The sequence below is a fragment of the Sminthopsis crassicaudata genome, chromosome 6 (genome assembly GCF_048593235.1).
Source record: "Sminthopsis crassicaudata isolate SCR6 chromosome 6, ASM4859323v1, whole genome shotgun sequence".
Lineage (NCBI taxonomy): Eukaryota > Metazoa > Chordata > Mammalia > Dasyuromorphia > Dasyuridae > Sminthopsis > Sminthopsis crassicaudata.
Genome location: NC_133622.1, coordinates 1644888 through 1669132, shown reverse-complemented (window position 1 = coordinate 1669132; position 24245 = coordinate 1644888). Strand labels below are relative to the sequence as shown.

General features: G+C 37.2%; 1 protein-coding gene across 4 annotated transcripts in view; it reads right to left on the bottom strand.

The window, feature by feature from the left end:
- EVC2 (EvC ciliary complex subunit 2) overlaps positions 1-24245 on the bottom strand; it is a 172260-nt gene that overhangs the window by 51639 nt on the left and 96376 nt on the right. For all 4 annotated transcript variants that reach the window (XM_074274140.1, XM_074274139.1, XM_074274141.1 and 1 more), the window contains 3 exons: positions 19279-19438; positions 13572-14023; positions 6041-6245 (listed from right to left, as the gene is read on the bottom strand). In XM_074274140.1, the coding sequence (XP_074130241.1) occupies positions 6041-6245; positions 13572-14023; positions 19279-19438 (817 nt within the window). The remainder of the gene's footprint in view (positions 1-6040; positions 6246-13571; positions 14024-19278; positions 19439-24245) is intronic.

Below are 24245 nucleotides of genomic sequence, written 5' to 3'. Positions count from 1 at the left end.
ATCATAGTCCTGCTGTGTACTGTGTGCCTGAGTCAGAGACCAGATCTAGAGCATATGCGCTATTTTAAGCACCACATATTGGGATGTCATTGAAAAACTGAAGCATATCTAGGCAAGGGGAATCAATATGGTGAATTCGTGTCATATGAAGGAACTGGGGATGTTCAACTTAGAGATGACTCAGAAGAGTTTCTCTTCTGCTTCCTGATATAATTGACCCAGTCTTCCTAAGACATCAGAGAATTATTTTAATGGAGCTTAACATTAATTTTGGCCTCTTTGCTTAGAAAAGTAAACACATTTCTGTCCTTCATCTAAATTCTCTATTTTAGAAAATTTATTAGGAGATGAGCTATTCTTAGGTTCTGCCTTTCTTTTTTGCAAGTCATTTTCAATCCCCATGAATAGGTCACAAGGTATATTTCCCAATTTAAAATGATCCCTCCTTTTGCATATTCTGAGGCAATCTGTGAATTATAAATGAGCCATTGTACCATCATGTAAGACTTGCTCCTGGATAACCAAATCATAACTCACTTTTATATTTTTGTCTTGCAAATACAAAGGAAAGTGAATATATTTCCAGGTATGATGTTTTTGATACTTTTTCATTGCAAACAAGATCATTGGAAGACTATTTAAAAATTTGAACTTCAAAAATTTCTGATATGATTAGATTATTTCAAAAGCTAAGAAAATAAAAGCTAATATAAATATTTCTATTATTTTCAAATGATTTTTCAAAATTCCTCAGAGTTGAAGGGCATTTTAGTCCATCTTGTTCAGGGTCTACCACCCTGGGGACAAGAGATTTTGTATTTTTTGTAATCAGTTGATTAAATATATAGAGAGTATAGACTTATGGGCAATTTTGCTTTCCATTTTCCTGTCACCCCCAAATAGAAGCTGGAATAGAAGTTTCTTTAGAGTAGGAACTTTGCCATTTTTGTCAGTTTCTCCAGCTCTCAAAATAATGCACAGATTCATAAAATGCAATTAAAATGTCTTTTGAGTGATTAAATTGATTTTTTAAAGTCCCTCTGCAATTACCTTACCACAGGTATGCAGTTCATGTTTAGGGGCAAGATGGTTGAATTCCTGTCTCTAAAATCCCAACTCAGTAGTCAATGTTCTTCATCTAATAGGTACTTTCCAATTAACTTTTGAATAAAAGAATGAAACTCTACCAAGCCCATGTTAATTGAGGTTCATGGAAATTAATGAATAAGGATAGTACTTATGTAGAGAATAAAGGTTTACAAAGCAATAATATGCATGTATGTATAAACATACATATATAAAATAAATGCTACAGAGGGAAGTTATAAACACAATGAACATAGTAAACAAACAAACATGCATGTTTAGGCACATATGTGTTTACATATATATTTATGTTTACACATAATAACTAAAGGATAATGATTTATCTAGGACACATAGCAGCCCCAACAGAGATTGCAGAAGAACCCAGGTTTCCTGACTTCCCAAACCCTGCTTCATTCACCATTCCCTGCTCCACCATATAAACTATTTTCAACTTTTCATGTCCAACCTTTGTCCAGTCGTTGAAAAAAAGCAAATTTGTAGGATTTTTAAAAATCTGAGAGTATCTAGATGTTGTTCTGTTGTATTTGTTAAGATTCTTTCAGAAGCCTTGCACAGTTTTCATTCCCTAAAAGTAAGTCTACTCTTGCATTCTCATGTCCTCACTAATTAATCTCAGATGACAATTGTAAGAACATTTCCTGTGCTAGGAAATGATAGTCCTACATTGCACAATTGTCAGGATTCTTACAAGTCCTAAGACACTGGAATTGAGAGAGACAATAGTTATCTAATTTAGCATTAGTATGATTGATCTGACCCTACAAGGAGATGTTTTGGGCCAGAACTTGAAACAAGGTACTCAGTGGAATTGAGGAGACAATGGTTAAATCTAGTTTAGCATTCATTTAATCCTACAATAAATAATGATTTCCTAGTGAGATAATTATTGGTGCATCCTCAGTATACTTACAGCAAGAAGCTCTCAAGGCCAGACCCACAAACCCACTCTCGGAGGCAGAGACAGAGTCATACCATTTTCCACCTTTGTGCTGACCGGAGGCTCAAATGAAGGAGATAAGATTTTGATGGAAACAATAAAGGATCTGGACTTTGCGTTTGGGGTATTTACACAGGCTCTAGAGGCTGCCTCTAGAAACCCCTTGAGAAACCTGCTCCCAGAGATCATTATATTTTAGAGAAGAATATTACACAAAATGATGAACTTGACTGTTTAATCAGAAAGACTAGCTTCTGTTTTAAATTCTGCCATTAACTTGTGTTAGGATTACTAAGTGAGAACTCAGGTTGTCTGGACAGTGACAAGGTGAGAATTCAGGTTTTCTGGACAATTACAAGGTGAGAACTCAGGTTGACTTGATAGAGGGGGCAAGCTCATTGGCTGGGGTGGTTCTTCCCAGAAGCCCTTGCATTATCCCACGCCCATTCTCTGGGAGGATAAAAGAGACAGCACTGGGCCCAGAGAGCAGATCGGCCTGGAGAAGGATAAGAGCTGGAGGAGATTCAGAGCCAGGATTCAAGAAGAGGACTCTGCATTACATCTTGCTTGACGCAGCTCTCTGCAGGAAGGGAAGTCAGCTCTCTGCAGGAAGGGAAGTCACTTCTCTGGACAAGAGTTAACAGCAACTACCTGGAGACAACGGTTCGCTACAGGAAGAAGAATCTGTCTGAGAGATTTGAGTGGACACAGCAGATCTCTTCCCAGAGAGCGATCCAGTAGCTTCTGGAGACGACAGCTCGCTACATTTGGCGTCCACACGTGGGGCAAGGACTTTTGCTTATCTTGACAAGAGGAGCTAGACCAGATCTTCGCAATTTGGCGCCCGAACAGGGACAGACACGGTCCTGATTCCAGTGGAAAAGCCTCCCATCCAGATCTCAGTCTCTCTGACCCAGAACCGTGAGTAACAAGGAAACTTCGTTAAAGATTAAGTGAGTGTGCTAATAGATAAATAAGGAACTTAACTTGTTAAGGGCTAAACCAGGAATCTCTTATAGTGAAATGGGGCAAACACCTTCTGTTCAAGGAAAATGTTTGGAGAGCATCATCAAGGTTATGAAAAGCCAAGGCTTGATTATAATTTTAGAGGAGATTACTGAACTTTTAAGAACTGTGAAGGTTATATGTCCTTCTTTTTCTCTGGAAAAAGAATTGGATCCAGATGAGTGGAAATTAGTAGGAGAGCAATTAGGTGAACACTACAATTGCCTTTGTGACATTTTGCCCTTTGGTTCCAGACCAAACTCAGTTTCCAAAGATACAATTCATACCTACAATTTAATCCAAATGGCTTTAAAAAATGTTATTCTAAAGGAAGAGATGAAGGAGCAAAATGGGGAAGTGTCAACTAAACTAGGTGAAAAGGATGAATCAGATAACAATGAAGTTAAGTACAATTCTGAGCAACAGCAACAGGAGCACCTCCCATCTCCTCCCTCAATTAACCCTTCATGGGTGGAGCAAGAAGGAGGAGAGGAAGAGGCAGAAACACAAACAGAATTGCCTGTGAAGCAGCCTAAGCCTATGACAAGATTAGAAAAAGCATTGGTTAAAGCTAAGAGAGAAGGACAGGATATAAGTGATTTTATACATGCATATCCTGTGATTGAAAATATTGACTCTGTAGGTAAAAAAAGGAGAAGATATTCACCTTTAGATTTGAATAAAATTAAGGATTTGAAAAAAGGTTGTACCCTTTATGGGGCTACATCAGCTTATGTCAAAATGTTACTAGATGGTTTGTCTTATGAAGTCCTAACCCCGAATGATTGGAAATCCATAGCAAGGATATGCCTGGAACCTGGAGAAAATTTATTATGGCTTGCGGAATTTCATGAATTATGTAAAATTCAAGTCAGATGCAATTTGCAAATAGGAGTTAACACACAATTCACTTTTGAGCACTTGGCTGGTGAAGGTCGATATGGAGAGAATTCGGAACAGATTCATTATACCATGACAATATATGAACAAATTGCTAAGGCTGCAATAAAAGCTTGGGGTGTCCTTCCTGGACAGAAAGATCGTGGAGAGGCTTTCACTAAAATACAGCAAGGTCCCAATGAACCTTTTGCAGATTTTGTGGGACGTTTGCAAACTGCTGTCAAAAGAACTATTGGAGAAAATTCAGCTACAGAAATAATGACCAGACATCTGGCTAAGGAAAATGCCAATGAGATTTGCAAAAGAATTATATGGGGATTAGACAAAGATGCTCCTTTAGAGGAGATCATAAGACGTTGTGCTACAGTGGGAACAAATGCTTTTTACACCCGGACAATGATGAATGTGGAAAGGCAGGGTCCCTCCTGGCAAGGGACTTCTAGAGAAACTCGGCGATGTTTTCAATGTGGAAAAATTGGACATCTAAGAGCTCAGTGTAGGTATGGAGATACAGTGAGAAGACAGGGTGAAAGAAGACCTAAAACCCCATGTCCAAAATGCAACAGAGGACTCCATTGGGCATCAGAGTGTAGAATAATTCAGGGAAATGGGATGAGGAGCCCAGGTCCAGGGCCCCAGGCAAAAAAGACTTGGGGCATGATGGCAGCTGATGTTACACCCAAAGAGCCTTTAGAAGGTCAGGACTCTGATTTGATCAACCAGCAGAAAAGCAATCACATGGCAGAAAGGGATTACCTGATAAGTGAGCCAAAAGGCAATCAGATTGCAAAAATGGATTACACTTGGGGAGAATACAGGCCTTTTAAACCAACAGGGCTTTATCCAGTGCAAACAATTCCAATGTAATTGCCAGATGATGTGAAGAGATTTAGAAAGTGGTAAATAGAAGGAAATTAGATAGGTTAACTGCCTGGGAGAGAGGGTTTGCTTGTATTTCTTCAGCAGGAGAAGGAATCAGATGGGTGCCAACGAGTCATATTCGCCTTGTCCATCAGAGAGAGACAGAAAAAGAGAAAGACCTCAAAATAAAGGAGAATATCTAAGAAACATCTGACACTGAAAGAGCATGGATAATAAGAAGACTGTTAAAGAACTTTAAAAACCAGCAGGAATCATTGGACTTCCTCATACAAGATGAGACTAATGGACAATGGACTTATGGACATTTATAAATTTTCAATTTATGATTATTTGATTATGTTATTTGTCATATACTTTTAGCATGTGTTATGTTACTATGTTACTATGTGCTTATGTAATTTATGTAATTATCTGTAATACTTCCCATATTGATGGATTTATGTTTCAAGGTCATGACTGTCCTATGTTCTAAATCAAAAGAAAGGGGGAGATGTTAGGATTACTAAGTGAGAACTCAGGTTGTCTGGACAGTGACAAGGTGAGAATTCAGGTTTTCTGGACAATTACAAGGTGAGAACTCAGGTTGACTTGATAGAGGGGGCAAGCTCATTGGCTGGGGTGGTTCTTCCCAGAAGCCCTTGCATTATCCCACGCCCATTCTCTGGGAGGATAAAAGAGACAGCACTGGGCCCAGAGAGCAGATCGGCCTGGAGAAGGATAAGAGCTGGAGGAGATTCAGAGCCAGGATTCAAGAAGAGGACTCTGCATTACATCTTGCTTGACGCAGCTCTCTGCAGGAAGGGAAGTCAGCTCTCTGCAGGAAGGGAAGTCACTTCTCTGGACAAGAGTTAACAGCAACTACCTGGAGACAACGGTTCGCTACAGGAAGAAGAATCTGTCTGAGAGATTTGAGTGGACACAGCAGATCTCTTCCCAGAGAGCGATCCAGTAGCTTCTGGAGACGACAGCTCGCTACAAACTTGGGCAAATATGTTCTTTCTTTAAAAATTTTTTTTCCTCTATAAAATAAAGGAGTTGGACTGAGTAATCCCTGAGGTCCATCCCAACTGCCAACAATCTATGCTTTAAGGTCTACCCCACTTCCAACATTCAACAACCCATATTCTAATGTCATTTTCAGTTCAAACCTTTTTTCCTTTTTGGTGCCTCTGCAACTCTATAATTGGACCTCTAGGAGCATCCTACCTGAATATCTGGGGCTGTAAAGACTTGGTCCACTTTCAGAAACTCAGCTTCTCTCCAATCTGTCTGAAAATTTTGCAGCAAAACCCGGGCCCGGATCCGTGGCAAGGCTAAGCAGTTGTCCATCTGAGCAAAGCAGCTGTGAAACTCCTGTCTCATTTTAAGTAATTCTTCTTCAGATAAGGAAAGAGGAAAACATAGAAGTTTCCTATTGAAATAAAGAAAAAATATTTTAAAATTCTATTTATTCTTCATGTATTCACAGAATGTGAGCTGCCACCTCTTCTGTGCAGCCTACATAGATTTCCCCAGGAGGGAATGATAGCAATGATGATATTCCACTCTGCCTCTTCTAGTACAGTACTCATATCTCCCTTCTCTTCATTCAGTCTCCTTCTGTTTAACAGCTGCTTCTTTACTGCCTATAAACATATCATATATATCATATGTTCAAACAGCTTTCACTTGATTCACCAATCCCTGTTAACTTTTATCTAATACTTCTCCCCTGTCTTTTGCTATTAAATTTCAGAATATCATCTTCATTAGTGCACTTGCTCTCCTCTTATTCTCTTCTGTACTCCTCATGGTCTGGCTTCAGATGGTGAGATTCAACCCAAACTGATCTCTTCAAAGTTACAAACACACACACACACACACACACACACATTAACCTTTGGGTCCTTTTCTTCTTTATTTAATCTATTTGAGTACAAGCCTAGAAGCAATACCCTAAATTTGCCACAGCTTAGTAACTTGTGGGCAGAGATCCAAGTTGCTTTCCAGATGGGTGGACCAACTCATAGATCTACCAACCCACTTATTTTAAAGATAAAATAACTGGGACCAAGAGATGAAAAAGAGGTGTTCGAGGACTATGAATAGTACACATAAAGGCAGCATTTGAACTTTTCTCATTCCAGATACATGGTTCTTTCCACCAGTAAGCTCTATGACTGGGAGGCTCTGCTGGTTGCCAACAGAACTTTGTATGAGGAATGATACACTTCACAAATGCAATTCCTTTTCTGGGTAACATTTATCTCATTTGTAAAAAGGAAAATTATTGGTTTTATTTGAAAAAAAAAAAACCATGAACTTCCTAATATTTAGAGTTGCCTAAATAAGGAGTAGACTGTTTGAGGAACTGGTGACTCCTATTTCCTTGAAGGACGTCAAAAGAAACTGGATAACAATTGGTTTACAATATGATATTAGAGCCTGGCTTTCCTTCAGGCTTATATTGGGTAGGGAGGAAAACATGTTTCCATCCAACTTTAAAACTCAATGATTCATTTATCCATTTCACTGCCGTGATGTCACTTCTATGTATCAAGGCCTCATGGAACTGATAACTCATGTAGGTTGTTAAGTTCTACTCCCTCCCCCACCAATCATAGACAATATTTCAGTCTATAATGAATCATTGTTATTTTCTCACCAATTTGCTAACCCAAAAGGAAGGTCAAACATATATCAAGTGATATCTTGCACACAAATGTGGTGCCTAAAGTTTTAGATTGTACAAGGTCTTTACCAAGGCCTTAGATGATTTTTAAATTTTAATGATTCAGATGTCAGGTATGACAAATAATCTGCAACTGATATTAAAACATAAATGAATTCATAATAGGACAACTACATGACAGTTCAACTCAGCACATTCCTATTTGAGAATCAATGACAAACAAAATATGACTACTCAGGGAGGGAAGGGAAATTATATCCTGTGGCTTTGAATACTGAAGTCCTTCTCAGCCAATAGTAGATAATGGACCTCTTGTTATCAAAAGGTATTGTTTCTAGCATACCAATAACCTGCATTTTTCAAGTTTTAAAAATTGAGCATTTCAAAACCACAAAAGTATTCTATAATGCACTGGAATTGTATCATCCCACTTGTTTTATTTACAATAAGACCCTTTGCTTTCACACATTACTTGTTATTAGGAATGAAAGGCCTGCTAAACAAACATGGGAAAATTAAGCCCATTTCTTTTCTTTTTATTAATGAGACTATTGATATAGTCTGTCTTTTTAATTTTGGTCTTTTAATTGATATCATTAGTATCTACCTCCAGAGCCTGGCATATTTGTTATTGTTTTTGTTCAGTTGTTTCAATCATCGCTGACTCTGTGATGCTGTTTGGTGTCTTCTTGGCCAAAATATTGCAGTGGTTTGTCATACTTCTCCAGCTTATTTTACAAATTAAAAAAAAAAACTGAAGCAAACTGGGTTATGTGCCCAGGATCACACAGCTAGCGAGTATCTGAGGCTGGACTTGAACTCGGCAAGATGAGTCTTCCCAACTGTGGGCTCAGAACTCTTGCAAAATGGCATCATCTAATGGCCAGATAATTAACAAGTTACAGGCAAAGATTGTGGTGTGTGAACACAATGGAATATTGCTATAAGAAACAATGGACATAATGCATAGCCAAGACTTAAAGAAGTCTGATGCACAGTGAAATGAGCAAAGTCTAGAAAACAGCATCCACAATGACCAGAACAACATGACTCAAAAGAACAGAATTTGCAAGTGACTAACACTGTGTAACTGGGAAAATCAAGTTTGACTCTGAGACTTGAGGAGAAAATTCCCTCTCTTCTTTGTGGAGGAGAGAACATTGAATATCCTGTCGGATTTGGTTAGCGTATGGGCTGACTTTTTGCTTTCATTTCTACTCCTTGCTATAAAGAGGGAGGGAGTATGCACAAAAGTGCAGAAAGAGTAAATGTTTTTTAGACCATTGTGCAATAAAAATGATATTCAATAAAGGGCCAGAGAAACAGACTAAAAACCCATTGGAAATTAAATAATCTAATTCTAAAGCATGAGTGTGTCAAGCAACAAATCTTAGAAACAATAATTTCATGCAAGAGAATAACAATAAGAAGACAACAAACCCAAACCTATGGGATGCAACCAAAGCAGTTCTTAGGGGAAACTTTATATTTAAATACTTATGTGAATAAACTAGAGAAAGAAAGTGTAGTTCATGGTATAGAGGATAAAGTCATGGAACTTGGAGTCAGAAAGGCTGCCTTTGTCTTTTCATTTGGCCATTTGTTTTCTTTCACCTTGAGCAAAACATGAGGTACTGCTCTCCAAGGTTTCTTCTATCTCTAAAAGCCTAAAATTCTTTGACCCCTCCCAAAGCAGGAAGTTCTTTTAAAATAATCATAATAGACAGCATTATTATTCCATCTGAAGAACTCAATAGCCCCACGATTAGAGTATGGAAAACCCCATTTTACAAATGAGCATCTCTAAGAAACTGGAGAAATTCTTACTTGCCAACACAGAACCAGGAAGTGTCCAATCTAGGATGGCAATCCAGGTTTCACTGACTCCAAATCCGAAGCTCCAATTCCTATGCCATACTCCCTTCTCAGATATCTGGAGCTCAGAGTTATAAGGAATTTTTGAGGGGCTCATTTAATATAAGTTGTACTTAAGTAAAAACTCTCCCTACAACTCCCCAACAAGTGTTCAATTAGTCCCATTTGGGAATGGCTTGAAAGCCTCTGCTTAATTATGAAGTCACTCTCACATATGGCAGGGTTATATGCTCTCTACAAATTTTGCCTCTCTACATTTTCCCCTCACTGTTCCTACTCCTCCCCTTTGGGGCCAACTTAAACATCCTTGACAGATGGCCATCTATCCTCAGCATGAGCCCCGGGACTGCACTATCATGCAAGGCTGGCTGTCCTATTTTTGGAAAGCTTTGAGAGAGCCAAGATAGACCTCCCTGAGCCCATCTCTCATCACTCCCATTTCCACACTCTGTAGTAATATAGAAAAAAATCAAATTCCTCTTTTGCATGATGGCTCTTTGGATGCCCAAGGAAAGGTGGGAGGTTCCTCTTCTCCGGGCTAAATGTTCCCTGTTTTTCAATTTGTATTCATATGATGATGGCTCTTTCCTTCCTGATCTTTTCCCTCAGGTCATCTTCTAACTGATCATACATGACAACCGCCATACAAAACGCCCTACCTAGACTATCACACACTGGTGCAGGTGAAGACTTGAAATGGCAAAGTATTGCACGATTATCACTTCCTTGGCCTAGATGCTACTCCTGCATTAGTGCTGCTCACAATTCCATTCGTGTTCTAGCCACTCTGCCCTTCTATCAATTTATATTGAATTTGTTGATTCTCCTGAATGGTTGTCAAATCGAGGAATGCCAAAATGGACAGGAAGGAACAAAGACCAAAGTGGAAATCTGATCTCAAATATTGTGAAGCTGCATGATCCGGGAAACTTCTGTTTGCCTTAGTTTCCTCATGTTGTAAGGATCAAACAAACTAATGTTAACAGAGTGTTTAGCACAACGCCTGGTATGAAATAGACACGTAATAAATGCCTCCTTTCCTTTCTTCATCTGTAAAAGGAATATTGTAATACTTATCTCTCAGTCTCGTGTGGATAGACAAAATATAAGAAATTAAGGGCGATAATATTATGAAGTGTTTTGTAAATCTTCAAGCATTGCTGCACTACTACATTTCTACGACCACCATCACTCTCATCCTTCTGCTATCATCACTATGATTACTATGACAATGACTATTACTACCGCTGCCACCACCCCCACTTCCTTCTTTCCCTGTCTTCTCTGAGATTTCTGATTCTATATTTTTCCTGCCCCCAAATGCAGCACATCTACCTTTAGCTCCATTCAAGCTAATCCTATAAGTTTTCTGCCCTAATTCCATCCCAGTGAGGATGTTCTAGTCTATAAAGCCCATGTCCAGTCTAACTTATTGGTTGTCAATTCCAGCTTCATTTTCAAGTTTACATTGGACAAACGCATCATCAAGTTGTTGGTACAAATACTGAGCGGGACAGTAGCAAGGCCATTCATTATATTAATTATCCAACTATTAGCTTCACAAGTCTGAGACCATGTGTTATTCATCTTTCAATATCTCCCCCAACTCTTATTTTCTCTCCCTATATCCCCAACTACAACCCAAATCCTGCCACTTCTGGGGTCAAACTTTTATATACTTCATGCATGTTTTTGGAATTAAGTCCTTTCCTTTGCCATTCTGCCTGGTTAGGAAACACTATGAACACAACTGTGTATGTGTGTGTGTGTGTGTGTGTGTATACATATGTCACATAAAACAACAAACACAACAAAATATTTCTTGGAGATCTCTAGCAATTCTTTGGAGGCAGCCAAATATGGTATTGAATAGAACTCTGGGCCTGGAGTCAGGAATACCTACCTGAATTCAAATTTATCTCATTCAATTACGAGCTGTAGACCTTGGTTAAGTCACTTAAATCTGTTTGCCTCAGTTTCTTCATCTGTAAAATGGATATGATAATAACATGTACCTCACAGAGTCATCATGATGAACAAAGGAGCCAATATTTGGAAAGTGCTGAATACAGGATCGGCATCAGTAGGCAATTAAAAAATCTTTATTCCCTTCGTTCCTCATCTAGTAGAAAATAAAGTTGCCAATTACATGAGCTAATTGGCTCATTCAGTTATTTTTTCAACTATTCTTACTTAGTTTTTCATTAAATATTAACTAATATAACTAGATAGTAATTAGTCTTTAGCTAGATTTTTTTTCCTGCTTAGCACAGTGCCTGGTATATAGGAGGTTCTTCAAAAGGCCTGTGGAATGAGTGAGCGGTGTTACTCTTTTAATGTGACTCTAAACCATGAGACTGATTTCTCACATGACCCAGGAGATCAATTTCTTTGTTTTATGATCACACTCTGGATTTAAATGCAATATCTGATTTTTCTATCCTTTGTGCTTGCTTCTTTTTATCTTATATTTAGCATTCAGCTTTACCCTCCACCCCTCACTTTAGAGTGTACAGGGTATATGGAATTGATTTTATAAAAGAGGGAAGGAAACCAGAATTAAAGGAAGGAAAAAAAAGTACTATCAAATACCTACCATGCATCAGACCCTATGTTAAGTCCCTTACCTATATTGATTTTTTTGATCCACAGTATTCCCAGAAGTTAGATGTTATTATTGTCTCGATTTTATAATTGAAGAAACTGAGACAAACAAGGTCACACAGCTCGTCAGTCTCTGGAGTCATATTTGAGCCCCAGGCTTTCTGATTCCAGCTGTATAATACTATCTACTGAACCAGTTACCTCAAGGGGTAGGTGATGAGGAATAATTAAAAACTGTTCCCCATCAGAAAGAAAATCTCTGGAAAAGAGAAGAACAACCTGCTCAATTCCAATTTGGGCTCAAAGAACCAAATTTGAGACCTTCACAATAATAATATACATACATATGCATATACATCCCTATACAAAAACATAGAGAGACATACATGCATGCATGTATGCCACCTCAAGGTTTTCAAAGCATTTTATTATCAGTTTGCAGTATTTCAGTTTCTCCTTAGAACAATCCTGGAATAAATCTTATTTTCATCACCATCGCAAAAAGGAGCAAAGTGAAACGGACTAACCCTAATCTGAGTGACTTTCGCACTAGCAACCATCTCTGGCTGAAACTTGAATTCGAGATTTCTGCCCCAGGTCCAGTGCTCCATTTACTGCATCATCTCCTAGCTGCTTCTAGGTGATGTTACCATATCCTACCTGCCTCATATCATACACTTGCTACTATGCTTTCTATACTCCAGCCAAACTTTACTACTCTCTGCTGCATTTTCCCATCCTGTCCCTTTCTGCTTTTGTCGCTTTGCTCAAGGAGTGCCCTAAGCTTTCTATGTCTTCCCTCCCCATCCTTCCCTAGTAAGATTCCTGCCCTGCTTTTATTTATTTACTTCTTTAAAAAAATGAAACTATCATTCATCAAGCATCTGCATTGTTGGAGCACTTTCACAGACCTATTAACCCAATTTAAAAAAAAAAATGTAGTCTCTACTTTCAGGGATTTCTTTCCTTCCCTTCTATGAAGCATGAAGATGGATAGAATGAGGGTGGAAAAACAGAGGACTATTATTTGTGTAGCTTATAGATCAGCCTTGCAAGATGACTCCATGTCATCCTCAGATCTGCTTCTACAGCTGTAGCCCTTCGTAAAGGGGCAGAAGCTGTAGTAGTAAATCTGGGGATGAGATCCCCAAGTAGCTCTAAAACACCTAAATTCTAAAATATATTATCAATTTTGGGACAGCAATAGTTTTCAGGGTCACAGCCTAACCGATAAAGCCCAATTCAAATACCATCTTCCTACAAAGTTTACTCTGATTACAAAGCAGTAATGACCTTTCTTTTTGTTCCCACATAATTTTATCTTAAACCTCTTAAGTACTTAACAAGTCATATCATATATGGCATTTATATGTGTCCAAGTTTTATCTTCCTCCTAGACTGGTAGACTTTGTAAGAGCAGAGACTGTGTCTTACCTAAATTCTACCCATCCAAACCCAGATCCCACCCACAGGGCTCTGCACATAGTAGGTACTCAATGCATGTTTGTGATTGTATATCCTGATTTGAACAACTTCATGTTTTAGACATTGATATTAAAAAAAAAAATCAACAATTGAGATACTCACGTGAATACCAGCTGTTCCCAATGCCTTAATTCTTTCTGTTCTGCCACATTTCTCTCCAGTTCATCAGATAGATTTTGCTTCATGTTTTGGAGACAATCTTGACTCTTGCCCCTTTCTTCCCCTTCAACCTGCTCAGTGTGGATGGCCATCTCTTTGCTGTGTTCTTCTAAAATTTGCTGCAAGAAGAGCCAGGGCACATTGAGTTTCAGTAACTCTTGTGTCATCACACCATTCTGGATGCGTCTCAACTCATCAGTCGCTTTCTTAGTAAGCCCCTGCTTTAAGGTCTTCAGTTCTTCCAGGGCATCATAGTCAAGTCTTTCAACTAGCTCTTCCAGTGCGGCATTGTGCTCAGAGAGCATGGTTCGCCAGTGGATCAAGTAATGGCTAACCTCTCCAGAGGTTTTAATGGCATCCCTCATGGAAAGCTGTTCCTTCCGCAGTTCTTTTTGCTAAAGTTTTCCAAAAAAAATGTTAAAAAAACCTGTTAATTTTTTATTACCCATCTGGTAATTTTTCATCATGTTCATTTTTCTTTGCCATATCTCAGCATTTCCCTTCTAATTATGTTCTACTGGACTATAATATCTTTGAGGACAAGATTTTATATGTCCTACAGATTCATATCAAGAAGATCAACGATGAATTCATGACAGTATATTTCCTATGGATAATCTCAAGAGAAGAGTGCATGGGCTAAAGGGATTGTGGCTCCCACCTAGCATGACAATGTTTATTGCATCATGCGAATGTCTTTGATAAAATTCTGAATTATCACATTAGGATCACGTGATCATCATCACCTTGATGAAAGGTCCCCTATGTCTCAAGTACTATAGATAGTGATGGTTATAAACTCTTTCCCATCAAGATACTGTTATTAATTATTAGAAAAAATAATAGACTAACATTTATTCTTTCCCATCTATATCCATCTCAGAAGGCATGTAGTTTCCCTTGTTAACAGAATCATAGAGTTTTACAATTGGAAATAAGCTTAGCTATTATGAAGTTTAATCTATATTGATGGAAAGAAAAAAAATAATCTTTTTTGTTTGACAAGGAGCACTTAAAGATCACAGGATAGATCATGCTTAAAGATTATAAGATAAAACACGAACAATTCTGGTTTATAGAAAATATTTCTTCATATCAAGCCAAAAATGCAACTTAGACCCAATACTCCTAGTTTGAGGTCAAATAGGACACATGATATCCACGTCTTGATTCTTGAAGACGGGTCTCATGGCCCACTTAATTCTTTTCTACTCCCAGCTAATCAACCCCATTTCCTTCCACTGTTCTTTGTGTTACCTGACTTCTAGGCTCCTCATCATCCTGATAAAAATCATCCTTATAAAAATATTCCAATTGATCAGATTTATTTCTAAAGCTCAGTGTAATAAATCTGATGTGGATCAATCATCACAGTAGAGAAATAAGAGTTACAGGGATAATGATAACAATATAACTTCTCCTCTTCCTCCTCCTCCTCTTCATATTTATATAGGACTTTGCTTGCCAAGAACTTTCCTAAAAATAACACCTCTTATTAGAGTGAAATAGAATTTTGTTTTTTCAAATAAGGAAATTGGGGCTCAGATACATTAAATAGTTTGTCCCAAGCTCCAAAGCTAATAGATGCCAGTAGCTGAGCACCAAACCTGAGCCCTCTGATAGCATATTCATTGATACCTTTGCTTCTTCCTCTTGATTTTAACAATAATCTTTGTTTTCTCTGCCATATCTTGCTTCATTCTGCTATGTACATACTAGGAACTTAAAGATATTGGCTAAATTGAGCTTCTGGAATAAAAAAAGAAACTAGAGATTGATGAGATTAATCTGGGATGGCTGCATGTCCAATAAAAGAAATTAGTTTTCTTGAAGTTGGCTATTTGGTCACAAAGATATTATCTCGGATGACAAGGACAACCTGTGTATGATGTAGAGGCAGAAACAGGGTAGTTTGTAAATAAGAGCATGAGTAAAAAGTGCTGTCAATGTTGCTATAGTTTAGGAGGGATGGGAGGAGATGCAATTGGATCTGACATGATTGTGGGAGAATCTTGCTACACATTATCAAGCACTGTGATTTGATACATACAATTTCCAGGAACAAATACAACTTTCTGAAAAAGACAAGCTCACAAGCAAAGCCATGCTGAAGAATGTGATTTCTTGTTATAGTTTGTAAAATATTAAGTGTGTGTGGAGGGCCTTAGAGATAGACTGGTAAGGGGTAATTATAAGAGTGCAGAAGTGGGGTAGTCACCACAGACTAGAATTGAAGAAATGAAAGATATTGTGCTATATAAATCTTGTTATGATCTAAAGAAGGAAAGCCGTGATAAAGTAACAAAATAAAGTTAAAGACAGATTCACCAAGGAGGAGAGTTATTTTATATCCATTTTCTGGGTCAGTTATTGATTCTGATGGAATCATGATATCAACAATGTGGTCCTTTCCTTCACTGGTACAGATTGCAGCCCTTCCATGCCTATTTATCCTATATAATCCTCATTCATATCATCCCCCAAATCTTCCCTGGTATATTTTCTCAATATTATAAAGGCTTTCTTCTCTAATTTTAGCAAAAAAAAATTATGATCTGGTAGTAATTAGATTTCTTTCTACTACTTTTCATTTTCAGGCAAAAAGTTTATTAATTGACTAATAAGTAAGCATTTTTTTTTTAGTATAAGGAGTTGATGGTTTCACTATCACTCATTCGACCATGTCTGAAATATGGTATAAAGTTCTGGGAGCCACTCTAGGGAGAACATTCACAAGCCAGAGGTTGTCCAGAAGAGTGAGATGAATAGAAAATAGGGAATGAGAGAATCTGCTGGAAACACTAGAGATATAGAGCCCAGAAAAGAAAAGCCTTAGCAGCAGAATGAGAATTTTATTTCTGTCTTCTTCAATTTCCCTGTCTTTAAAATGAGAATAATAATTCTTTCCCTGACTTGCTCCAAAAGGTATTGTAAACGTGCTTTGTAAACTCTAAAAGGCAATACAAATGTAAGCTAAAATTTGTCAAATATTGGAGGAATGAGATTTTTACTTCATTTCAGGAGGAAAACTCCAACTAGTGGACAGAAATTACAAGAAGTTTGGCGGCTCAATGTAAGGGGTCGGGAGTGTTGGATGGAGGAATGGAAGGGGAGCTGGGAAAATTTCCTCACAATGTAAGACAACCAGTCCTGGAATGAACTGTCTTTAGTGATTATGAATTCCTCTTCTTTGAAAATGTTCAAGAAAAGGTTGGATAACTGCTTGTCACAGATGTTGAATTTGGCTCATACTAAACTACAACAACACTAATACAACTGTTTATTCATGGATTTATTTATAAATTAGCCACTTTTTGCCTCTGCAAAGACAGGTTGTCCCTCTCATCATAGATGACATTTTTCTGACCCGTTGGCCAGCTTCATGAAACCCAAATCTGCAAAAGATGAATGCTACAAATTGGACTAGTTGCTCTCTGAAATCCATGACAACTCTGATATTTTATGATTCCCTGAGAAAGGAAAAATTCTTACCAAGGATGAAGAAAGAATGACAATTCTTTAGTATTCATGAAGGTTCTCCTAGGTCAAAATAAGGCGTCTCATGGTACAGTAATGAAGGCCTCTGAAAGGAATTTTATCCTTTCTCCCAAAGCTGTCTGGGTATGATTGATGGAACCAAAAAGCTTTTGCCTTCCATGAAGAGCCTTAATAATTTTCACTTGTATAGACAGCTAGTTTGATCTGTCAATTTACACAGCAGGGCCAGTTCATTTCATAGAAATCTGCATGCAAGAATCTAAATTGCTTAATTGGGCATTTTTGCATAAAGTAAAGTAATTGCTTTGAATACATTAGTCCCTTTTCTACACTCCAGCTTTGTGCAACCACAGAGCAGCATCATTCCTTGAATTTCAGATGACCCAAGGAGGCTCACTTTGTATGGGACAAGTTATGGAGACTCCTCAATGGATATTTTCTTTGGCACCATATAAATGAAAACAGTCCCCTTCCATTTAGCATCCTACAGCTCAATCATTCCAATGATCCACTTAACTTTTAAAATGCCAGGTATCCGGGCTGATGGCATATCTCCTTCTTAGCCTAGGAGTTGCAGGCAGTCAAGAGTTGAGTTCTTGCTTGATACCAGGAACTAATAATAAAAGATTCTGCATCCAGTTGGTGCTTAATAAGTGTCATTGAATTTACTTCTATTAGCTATGTCTCATCCACATTTTATAGAGGATGTCCCAAAAGTCTTAACACAGTTCTCGGCTACCAGAACTTAAACTGGCACTGAGATTTTTGAGACACCCTGTATCTTAGTGCTCTATACACAATAAGTGGTGAGCTAAAATATGTTAGCTGTAATTCAATTCAATGATTTTTTTTTGTTTTGTTCGGGGACTACAATTTCATCTGATAAGAAAATTTCCAGTATGGAAATCCCTTCCTCAGGTGCACATCAGAAATTCATTTCTAACTTATAGTCTTAGAGCTTTACTTTGGATAGTAGATGATTAAGTGGGTTTTCCAGGCTCAGGAAGCTAGTATATGACAGAGGAGATATTTAGATCTAGGTCTTCCAGACTCTGGGGCTCTCTTCCTATTCCTTCTATCACCTCAAATACCACATGAGACAAATCTTATGAAAAGCTTGTACTTCCCTCAGGAATTTAGCAAAGTTCTAAACAAAACAGAGGGAACACAATCAATTTTGCTTAAATTGAGTTAATCACGTCTAAATTCAAGTTTATATTCTTCATATAAACACAGTGGACCTCACCTAAATGATTGGTGAATAAATGCTTGTGAATACTCACCTACATATCAGAAGAAGCTTAATAATGTGCTATAATTTATATACCAAACTAGACAATGCTCACCATCTCTGGGACATGAAATTAAAGTTGTCCCTTCCAGAATTTGTGTGCTTAACCTAGATTGCTAGTCAAGCAACCCAAATTGGGGTAGCTGGGTGCCATAGTGGACAGAGTGCTGGTCCTGTAGTCAGAAGGACTCAAGTTCAAATACAGCTTCAGACCAGACTGCAATCCTGGCCAAGCCAGCTAATGCCTCATTTTCTCATCTGTAAAAATGATTTAGAGAAGGAAATGCTAAACTCCTTAGGTATCTTTGCCAAGGAAACAATAAATGGGATCATAGAGAGTCGGACATGATTATAATGACTCAACAATAATAAAAATTGGTCTCTATGTTAAGGACTGAAGATAAAAAGAAAGGCAACAGACACACAAATGAGTTCTTGCTTCCAAGGAGCTCACAGTCTAATGGTGGAAATTAAAAAAAAAAACTATATACAAATAACATCTTCCTACCTATTTTATTTGTATATAGCTGTTTGTTGGGTAACTGGTAAATATATGTAAATAATATGTCTCTTATCACATGTATGTGATATGTATTCAGTAAAGAGGAGAGAGATCAGGATCAGCTTCTTGGAGGAGTTAAGACTTAACCTGGAACTTGAAAGAAGTGGAGGATCCCAGGAGACAGAGATGAAGATGTTAAGAATTCCATGCCTGGGGGACTATCAGTGACAAGTCCTGAACTGGAAATGTCCAACTATCATCTGTGTTTAAGGTTAGCATTTCTCCTTATTGACAAATAATATCACTGCTGTCGTGCATCAAAAAGAGCTAGTTAGTATCCTGGTCATTAATTATATTACCTTTTGTATCATTTCACGTCTTCTCTTAATTATTAGCTTTTGGCAAAGTTTTTTCTTTTCTTGCTTCAAATCATTTTCCAGTTTATGTTGAACAGAAAGAATCTCTGCCTGAGCTCGAGCCAACAGTGTTTCCATCTGGTCTTCATCCAAATATCCGGCTCTACATAAAAAAATACATGCAATTTAAACCATAGTTTCCAAATTAATATTTAAGACTGAAAACTTCAGTTTTCTGGAAGGTACACAGTATAAATCATTACAGACAACAATTGCAGCCATGAAATTAAATTAAAAGATGCTTGCTTTTTAGAAGGAAATGTATGGCAAATCTGGACTAAAAAGCAGAGATATAATTTTGTTGACAAAAGTCCTTAAGGTAAAAACTAAAATTTCTCCAGTAGCAATGTATAGCTCAGAGTGAAGACTATAGAGAAAAGTGAGCACTACAGAAATGATGCTTTCTAATCGTGGTGCTGGAGAAGACTTTTAATTTAAGAGTCCCTAAGATAGCAAAGGTATCAAATCAGTCAATACTCAAAGAAATTAATTCAGGCTATTCACTTGAAGTTCAAATACTAATGCTGAAGCTTAAATACTTTGACCATATAATGAGAAGGAGCTCATTGAGAAAGGCCTGATATTGGGAAAGATTGAAGGCAAAAGGAGAAAGGGAGAGCAGAAGATGGGATGGATAGAGAGTGCCATCGAAACAATGAATGTGAACTTGGACAGATTTCCAGAGATAGAAGACAGAAGGATCCAAAGTGCTATAGTTCATGCATGATAGAGAAACTGAACAAGACTGTAAAGGTGAGGCCATTTAGGAATAAATGGTAAATGACTTATACTTGATCTCAGATAGAATCCTCTTGTGATGATTCATTGTAGTATAAAGATTGTTCACGATTCTCAAAAACCATGTCAGTGGAATTGAATATTTAATAGGCCCTTCTGAGCAAGAGTGAGTTTTAGAGTAGACCCAGGGAAAATCCATGTGACTATTATTTGAGGAACACAATAGCAAAATTTAGAAAAGCTCACAATCAGAAGGTTGACCCTCCCATGGGATAAATTTTATCTTATTGATTTGGTCATAACAACTAACTCATAAAATAAGCCATTATATCATGGAGGCTCTGGGCTCACTATTTATAGGGAAGGCATCATATAAATGAATTTGTGTGTCCTAGAAGGACTGAAAAGGTGATAAAGAGGAACTAGGTTTCTTAATTACTGTTTTCCATTTCTAACAACATTGTTTATCAATTAACTTATTAACTGAATAGTAGCATACACTGTAACTAAGGATGAAGGGTAATTTTAGGTTATTTAATCCAGTGACATTATCCATTAAGGCCCACAATGGTGAACTGACTTTTTCTTCTTAAGATCACATAGCTACTTAGTAATAGTTTGGACTAGAACTCCTAGCTTCTAGACTCAACAGCTTGTGGTGTCCCCAGCATACTTTCAGAATCACAGAAATATGGTTTTAGATTTACGTATCTTAGTAGTAGTAAAAGTAAACAGTAATGATAGGTATTTTAAAAAGCTTTGAGATTTGCAAAGTAATATCTAGTATTTTATTTTGTCCTCATAGAAATCCTGTGAAGTGGGTATTGTGGATAATATCCCCATTTCACAAAAGGAAAACAGACTAAGATAAGGTCACACAACAAGGAAGTGTCTGAGGAGAAATTTAAACACACCTCCATAACTCTAAGCCCAATGTTCTATCAATTGAACCACAACCCAAAATTTCTTCATTCAGGAACCAGTGTAAAATATTCTATATTCTATTAACAACAGCAAAGACAACGAGAACATCTTTGATTACCATAGTCTTTTCATCTGAGAAAATTTCTCATGATCATTCTATGAACTAGTGGAAGGTTTTGCAAGACCAATTTGCAAATAAGGAAACTGTAGCTTGTAATTTAAATGACTTATCCAAAGCCAAAGTCAGCAAATCATCAAACAGAAATAGGACTGAAAATTCCATCTCTGACTTGTGAGCTCAGTAGTCTTTCTGTAATCTTAACCTGCCCTTATTAAAAGCAGACTTTGGGACTTAATAGATTCAGATTTCCTAAAACCATCTCATCTCCAAGAATTTTCCATGATGGTATGACCACATCGTATGAACCTAAGACATTTTAGGGTTTAAAGGGACTTTATGACTTTTTTTTTTTTTACCCTGACCCTGCTTCTAGGTAGCCATGATATTAGCACTGAAATCACAGAGCTCTTAAGTGATTTTTTCAAGATCACATAGCTACTAGGGGGATGGCACCAGAACCCAGCTTCCTTGCTTTCTACTGAAGGGCTCTCATCTACCACCAAGATGTCTTTGCTCTTTGAGATGATGATTATGTGATCCATTCCTGGCCACTAGGATAATGAAGGACCTTTGAGGATTAGCGTAAATAACACTGAACACTTTAGACACGCCCAATCTTGACTTTAGAAGATTTAACATCCCAACTCTGCCAACTTAATACATCACCCTGACCAAGACTCTTAAGCTCTATGAACCTCAATTTCTTCATCTATAAATTAATGAACTTAGACTAGAGAATCTCAACTTTCTTCCAGCTCTAAATCTATGATTCTAGGGGACAGAAATTAGCCAGGAATGTGTCATTAGAATACTGACTATATTCATAAATATATTTGAATACTGACTGTATTCATAAATACATTTGAATACTGTAGGTACATTAGTGTATGATAGTGTGAACCATTCTTATTCAGTTCCAATTTTGGAAAGTACTCACTAAATTCAAATCTGTCCTTTCACCTATTGCTCTATAACTACTGAAATCAATGTGAATAATGTCCTTGCAATACATTTTAATTTGTTGATATTTATTTCAAATCATTCCATTGAAAACAGAACACAATAATTAAGGTGCAATCTAAACAATGCAAGGTATATAAAAGAACAGTCCTCAGTCCTGATCTGAATAATATTTTTACTAAAGCAAATTAGGAGTATTCAAGGAACTTTAAAAAATATTTTTAATATTTGTATCTGAATGCTGACTTCTATTAAACTTTTAAGTCAACCAAAGTCATCAGATTTTTTTTTCCTAGATGGAGTACTGACTAAGCATATTTCCTCCTTCCATATTTCAACGACTCACTGAATGACCTAAATGCCTGTTGAATGTTACCTTGTTGGTTTCAGATCATTTTTCCAATTTGTGAAAACAATTTGGAATTTTACTCTATTATCTTATCATATTAGTTCTTCTTGGTTGTGATGACTCACAAAATTTAGAAAGGTATCTTCGTATGGCAAATGGCAGTCACTGCTACCAATATTAAATCGTTCAGATCCAAGGAGAGTCCTGGGATATGCCACTGGAAACCTCCTGCCAACATGATATTTATCTATTCATGAGGGAGAATCTATCCAGCTGTATCATCTCAATAAGAAATCACATTTAGGCAAAGAGCAGATTGCTGAAGGACATGAATGTAATCTTGAATCCAGCTCCTCCGACTTGGAAGCCAGTGAGAAGATAATGCGCACTCACAGTGTCTATAGCAAGCTGCTAACTTTGCTGTACACTTTTCTTGACCTGGCTATATCAGGAATGTTATATTCACTGCTTTGCTCCTTATTTATAGGATGAAAGGACTTAATTTCATTCTACAAGAAGACCAACGAGGACATTTAGTCTGTAGAAGAGAAGACTAAAGGGAGAAATGATGCTTGCTTTCATGGACTGTCACATGCAAGTAGCAATTGTGTTGTCTCAGAGCAACAGATCCATGGAGTAGATGATGAAAGCAGGTCACGTTCCTCAATGTGCCGGTTCATTTGGGGATAGGGATGAACTGAACTAGAATTGGGAGTCTGATTAAAGCCCTCTCTTAGAATGAATTTTTAATGCATAAACTACACATCAATTAATAAAAAATGAATTCTATTGAAATAGTAATTGAAATTTTAAGACAATAGCAACACAAAATGAACTGCAGGTGAAAATCATTAGGCCCCTCTATCTCCCTCATTTTATAAAGAAATTAAAATCAGTTAGCAAAGTAATATGTCTTACATCACCCATGGTTAGTAAGATTTGATTCCATATTTAGTCATTTTTCCCACTCTGCCATGCTGTTGCTTCTCCTGATAGTCCCTTGACCTAGTGGGCCAGTATCTCTATTAATAAATATAGATAGCCCATTAAACACTACATTCTAAGAACTAGTCTCACTACTACCTACTCAGAAAATTTCCTGGGGATTAAAGACAACTATAGAAGGGTTCCCAATGAATTAACTAGCTCAATAAGATCTTAAGCCTTAATTTCCTCTAAGGAAAGTTGACAGCCATCCCAATTGTTTTTGACCTCCAATATCACGATTTCCGAAGGCAGATCCTTCCCATTTTAGACAGCTCAGGCTCAATAAATTTTTTTGTAACTTCTTTCTAATTACCTTACTTTTCCCCCACTGGAGCAATTATTCAAAGAAATATAACAAATATCATGATTTTAGGGAAAAAAAAACATTAGACGAGGCATCAGAAGGTTTGGGCTAATATATTATTTCTCTGGGAATCATCTATAAATTGATAAGATTAGATTAGATGATAACTAAGGTCCTTTTTTCCAATTCTAGATTCTACACTGTTGATTTCTGCTGTTCAAGTCAACTGAAATGTGTTTTTTTTAAATATAGAATAAAATAATTGGGAAAATTCAATTAATTTGTAGTGACAAAATTATTCCTTTTTGGAGAAAAATTGAACTGGAAAGAAAATTGCTGTTCATGGGGAATGAATAAACAAGTTGTGCTACATAAATACACACACACACACATACACACATATATATATAAACATATATATACACACACCCAAATATATATATATTATATATATATATATATATACTATAAGACTATACATAGCAGTGAATGTAACGAATATAGAGAATTGTGAGAAGAATAAAGCA